We start from the raw sequence: 6,342 nt of genomic DNA on the forward strand, positions 1-6,342 counted from the left end.
TTCATGATGAAGAAAATCTCTGCATAACAAAAAGGAGACATCTTCTGCACCGTTACAACTACGGACTGTATTAGCTTGCCAGCTGAAGGAAAGTTGTTCCGACTCCATCAGCAGATGATACAGTCTGTCCGCTTAACACTGAAGTCTGAGATCTGGGCACTACTGAGTGCACAGCTTCAGCACAGTTGGCAATATTATCAAGTAAATGAATTCCATGAGGGGGCCATTTTGATCTCCCATAGCAACTTGCTCATCAACAATTTCACTTTTATTTCCATTGCCATGATATTTGTGATGTGATAAAAGAAAGAGCGAAGAGGGGAAGGAACAGCCCAAACAACTCACGAGTGTCAGCTCCACAGACTGTACAAGTGAAATCCTGGCATGAACAAATGGCAGTTGTAAAACTACTTAAACAAGCGTAAAATACATTACTACTTGTTACAGTGACAGAACACTTGAGTTTATGTGCGCTGTAGTAATATACATGTTCTAGATGTCAAATTATTTAAGAGTTGTACAAGCGGAGTAAAGTACTAGCCAAGCAGCACAATGCCACAAGGTATGCTCTGAGCTCTAACTTAACCTAATAACTTATTTCAAAGAGAAATTTCTATGCTGCTTTTAGACTTGACAATACCTACCTCTGTGACATGTATTTATTGAAAGATCTTGACTGGAAACTTTATTTGGAGCATGAAACTCCTCAGTGTTGAGGATTTTAGGCTCCCTAAACACAGCCTTATTGGAATAGGAAACAAAACAGGAAGTGAAGAGTTCTAGATGAATTTAAGTTTTAAGCTTTGCAAGAACTGAATTAGACATGTAGGAGCAGTGTGTTGCTCCCTCAGACAGTCCTTACTAGGGTTACTGTAAAAATGCAGCAGCAAATGGTACCTGCTCTGGTCTGAGGCCTGGGGGGACCCAGGCATATTCTTCCAAAGCACAGCCAGAGTCATCGTCAGATGTTGAGCTTCGCTGACACCCAAAAACTAGATTATTGGCTTTGGGCTCCATCTCCAATGGCATAAGTGTGAAGTGTTAAATATTTCAGCCACAGCTCATCAAGCAATTGATCTGGAAAAAGAGATTGACAGAGTTTTAATAAATCTGAACATTATCAGTGTAAATGATCTTACAACGGTTTAGTATTCCTTGTGTTGCCCAGACAAATAAATGACTGAAGCGTCGCTACAACTCGCTACAAGCAATTCAGAAGTGCTTAAAATTATAAAAATACAACTACTCAAGAAGAAGAAAACTCGACACACACACTACCATGTGTGGCAAACACAATGTGTTTCAGGATTAACACCTGTCATCTTTTACACTTTGGCTCATTTCACATCACATGTTACATGTAGGTATATCTAGGAAGACTCACTGAGCAGGTATTAACAAAAGGAATGACACCAGGTCTTCCTGAAGTCATTACGACCACCAATCTAGTAACACAAAAGACGCAACAAACACTTGTCAAAAACTAAAGAAACTGTTAAGGAAAGACGGTTGTGCAAGTAGCATCCTGTTTATCACAATCCAGCTGGATTCCTCTGACAACTTTGTTTTAGCTGTATCTGAGCGGAAGGGCAGTGGTCCAGTTAAATATCTGAAATCCAATTAGGCCAGATTAGGCTCTGTAAAATACATCACGATTGTTCTGTTAATGTAAAATGCTATGGGAAGATGCTTCTCTTGATCCATGGAGCCTGCAAAGCTTTGTATCAGTTGGATCATTTTGAGTCACAACTGGCAAAGGCGGCTCTCACCACCATCTGTAGCATTCTGCATTTAAAAGCTTATTAAGATGAATATTTTACACTAACTTTAACAGAAGTTCTTAGGAAACTCACACCAGGAATAACAGTGAAATGCAGACAACCAAAAGCAAGGAGTATGTATCCTGCCATGACAGACACCCTGACCACTGGGTTAGAAACAAGTTGGCTTTTACAGTACAACATTACATATGAGCTGTGCCTTCCCCATTTTAGGCAATTCTTTCACCTATTCTTCTAAACACAGATGTAATTTTGTCAGTGCTAGATCTGAACTACAGAAAATTTTTCTCTCCTTGACATACAACCTTGCTGGTGGGTCTAAAGGGGAGAGCAATCTAAAAACTTCCAGTGGGTCCCACATTACATTTCCAGTCTCATCACCACTATATTAGAGAAAGCAAGTTACTGCTAGACCACAGGTGAAAGAAAGGTTTAAGACTGTGTAACCAAGAATTCTGCTATTACTCAAAAGGCATTTCTCCTCCTTGAAGTGTGAGGAACCAGCTGGTGCCAGGCAGTGTTGATTCAGTACATAAACCCAAACTAGCTCCATAAAAAGTGGCCACGTGCATCCAAAGCTACAAACTCAGAGAAATTACTATATTCAGTATTACGCACCCTTATCTGCCCCTGTTTTCAATATGTCTATACATTCCCATACCCAATAAAAAGAGATGGGATTACTTAACTCTTCCACTGGCTTAGTGCTCAAAAAAATTAACTGGTTTATTAACTTCATTCCAGAAGCTTCTGCTTTGAAAACATTTTTGGTGCGCTGCTAAGATGCCAACACAGTTTCACTGAGTAGCTACACTGCAACAGGAGATTCATTTAATATTTGATGGGGCAGGCAAACCTGCCAAACTCCCCTTTGAGAACAGGCTTTTTCTACAAAGCTTGTGAGTTGTCAGGCAAACTTCTGAAATCTTAGTCTAGCTGAACAACTTAAGGTTAGCAAAACAGCTTCCGAGCTTAACACCACCATATTACAATCTCTGTCAAGGAAGGTGAGTAAACACAAACTCAAGTCCTAAAAGATCAGTGCTGGATATATAAAATAGAAAGACAGACATCCAGGTACATACTAGATCTCTTGAATTAGTTTCCTTCAGAAACAAATGATAACACAAGTGATATAAAACTGTTTCCTGTCTCCACATACTAGTGGAAATGAAGACAAGCGTCAGGTACGGTTCTGTTACTATTTGTATAAAACTAGGGTGTGAAGGAGGAAGAACAGAGGAATACTGTGATGCAGTTAAGAAATGACTAGGGGAAAAAAAAAGCAACAGTGCTCAATGTTGCAGAGAGAGGGAGATGCTCAGGCTGGCAGCTTGTGTCCTGCATCACCTATACCAAAATAATTCTTCAGTATAAAACCACTGTGAGTATCACTGAGAAGCCCAAGTCCTTCCAAGATGATCTTGGCAGCAGATGAACTGTTTTACAATTTCCCTTCAGAAGGAGGTAGATACCTGGTTTACAATAATGTGCCACTCACTGACACCTAAAGTGGTATTTCCAATTCTTACAGCACTGCTAAGGACTTGCATTGGTCAAACTGTCACTTTTCAAGAACTGACTCCTGCCCAATAACCCAGGAATGAAAGGAGTCACTTGGTGAAACACCCTTGCCAACACTTCGTTAGGCAGCCTGACCTCAACTGCACCACAGAGAGCAGATCTCAAATGTAATTTAGGCAGAGAGACAGGTTCAGCTCTGCCAGTCCCCAGGCGCTCACGCAGGGTGCACCCGGCTCACCACATGGTACCCAACACTCGCAAGCACACCGGTAATTGAGTAATTGCTTCATATCGATTGTTCAAAAACCTCTCTGCATAGGATCAAAGGTTAACTTCTGACTCACTTTCTTCTCTTGAAAGACAAGGAAACCAAAATCTGAATGCATGAAGACTTGTTAACTTTTCTGAGGATTTTTGAACACTAAGGCTACATGCTACTTCTGTGTGGCTGGATAATGTGGGCATTTCAAGAATTGCAAAGGTATGTAAGTGCAGGAGCACTGCCCAATTCCAAAGGAAGACAAGGCACTGGTACAAGAGAGACCACGCTGCTTTTCCTCAGAGACTGATCCTGCCTGGGCCACCTTTGAGCCATTCATTTCAGACAGCACATGCTCCAGCTCCAACAAGAGGAAAACATGCACCCACAGGCCCATTTCCCAGTGGTACAGGGCAGGTTGAGAGCATGGCTGGTAGAGAATAAAGGAAAAATATACCTTACCTCCAACTATAAAATGCAACTTTACAGTCAGGGTGCTCGTCCCCAGATACGGTGATTGGAAATGTTTAAAGTGAAGTTCATAAATCTCAGTTAACTGAGCTTACTCGAGGGACAGCATTCACTTTAAAAGAAAAACACTACCAAATAGCTAATCATAGAATCAAAGAGCAGTCTGGGTTAGAAGAGACCTTCAAAGGTCATCTAGTCCAATCCCCCTTAATGTTAAGCCAGCTATAAAATGACTGACAGTATACCATATATTATCAGCATGGCCATGTCACAGATACTGCAGTGTTGCTGAGCGTAACGTTTCTACACTGGCCCAGCTTAACAGCAGGCTATCTGCACAACTATTTTAGCAATTGCTTGTTTAGGAGTTCTTCTTCCTCTCCTGCTCCAGTGTAATTTGGTTTGCATTTTAAAACAACAGGGTTCTTCCTCCCTGCCCCCCAACCGCACTCATCCTTCAAAGTGATCTGTTTAAAATCATTACATCCTAAGGAGAATTCAAATGAATATAAACAACAGCTGAAAAAATAAATGCTTTCCGAGGGATGAGTAGAAAGGTGGTCTTTCTACTCCTGCCATGACATCTACCAAACACAGCAAGGAAGTTTTGTTTTGCTTTCTTGAAGTCTGTGGAACATTTTGAGGTTTCGGCTCTGTTCAAATACTACCTCTCAAAAAAAGCTTCACAGCCTACAAGGAGATATTTCACTGGCATCTTGACAACTGTGAATAGCATTATTGAATTAAACAGCTAAATTAGATTTAAAAAGAAAAGCAATTAATACATTTTTTTCCACTGATGTATTAAAAAGACTATATTACGATCAAGTTCTTAGAAGTGAAGGCAAACTACACTCCTAGTTACAAACCTCTTGGTACACAAAATACTAGGATATCAAACTTAGAGCAAAGCTATTGCTGAAGACCATAGGAAGTTTATCCCAGTGCTCGGATTTCCAGCTCGCTGATTATGTTCCCCCCTGACCAGATAGAAGAGGTCAGGATTTGTGAACACAGTCAGACAAACATCTCCTCGCCCATCCCCTGCTGTTTTACTCTGTCCTGCAGGGCAAATTGTTTTAACAACTTTTTTGTTAGAAGGCTTGTTAACAAGGCTATAGGGGATACAAGATGCATATCACATGCATCCATTCACAATGAAGGCTCAACGAGTTAAGATTAGCATGGCCAGCCCATTCACCTGCTTATTTAATCCCTGGTGCACGATAACTACATGAGAAGAGGAAGGGTGTAATACAGCAACAATAAACCACCATAAAATAACTATTAGTAGTTTAATGACTATTTCCAATACGTATCACCTAAATAATCAGAAAGTCCCATTCCCTAGCTACAGGATAAGTAATGTATTGAGTAATGAACTACCCAGAGCAGCAAGGAAAGAAACTAAGCCTGTTCAAACAGACCTTTAGATGGACCCTAGAAGTAAGAACTTCTTTCCCTTCCCTTAGCCGCCCCATACGGACCAACAGAAGAATTAACGGCCTTCCACTTCTAGCATGCCAGCACAAAGATCACTTTTCCAACTGGAGGTTGGAGGATGCTTCTCAGGGTATTTTCTGGTGAGGAGCCGCACTGCACAGACAGGCTACCTGCATCAACAAAAGGAGGAAGCGCCGTGACAAAGCATCGCCCCACGCCAACACATCTGATTTGGGTGTATTATGCTTGGCACGGTGTTGCAGTGATGGAAATACAAGCACATGCTGCAGCAGGGCAAGAACTAAACCTCTAGCCCAGGAAGCGGTATTCTCACAGATGCTTTCCCCCTTCTCTCCTTAAGAGAGGGGTGTACCGATTTAGAAAGACAGAAAACTTGCCTTTTACAGTCTCCCATTGATTTTTTTAATTCTATTTTAAACAGCAGCCAGACTTTACTCCAATGTACACACAGACTCAGGTTTCACCCCGTCACCTGTTGGCTCCCGAACAACACCCTTCTTTGTTAGGGCTCACAGCCCTCATTTGAGACAAGTTTCCAGAGAAAACACTTCAAGAAAGCGTTCAATAAGTCACAAGACGGGAGCTGTAAAAAAAAAAAAAATCCCAAAATTCCGCGCATAGCCCAGTTTGCTCTGACAGCCACCCTGAGCCGGCCGCGCTCATCCCAGCGCACCCCGGGCGATGCCGTCCTCAGCAGGCAGCGCTCGCCGGGATACATGGGGTCTTCCCGTCCTGCCCAAGCTCCAAGGACGCTGCGGTGGGCCAGAGGTGCCCCACTCTCCCCGGACACCCCGCCCCGGTGCCGGCTCCGCAAAGGCACCGGCGCCCACCGCGACTCTCGGG

General features: G+C 42.4%; 1 protein-coding gene across 1 annotated transcript in view; it reads right to left on the bottom strand.

The window, feature by feature from the left end:
• PRICKLE1 (prickle homolog 1 (Drosophila)) overlaps positions 1 to 1,029 on the bottom strand; it is an 8,399-nt gene extending 7,370 nt beyond the window's left edge. The window contains exon 1 of the mRNA XM_010021988.1: positions 898 to 1,029. Coding sequence (XP_010020290.1) covers positions 898 to 1,029 — 132 coding nt within the window. The remainder of the gene's footprint in view (positions 1 to 897) is intronic.
• Between the last annotated feature and the right edge of the window lie 5,313 nt (positions 1,030 to 6,342).

This window comes from Nestor notabilis, unplaced genomic scaffold (assembly GCF_000696875.1).
Source record: "Nestor notabilis isolate BGI_N333 unplaced genomic scaffold, ASM69687v1 scaffold21839, whole genome shotgun sequence".
Lineage (NCBI taxonomy): Eukaryota > Metazoa > Chordata > Aves > Psittaciformes > Psittacidae > Nestor > Nestor notabilis.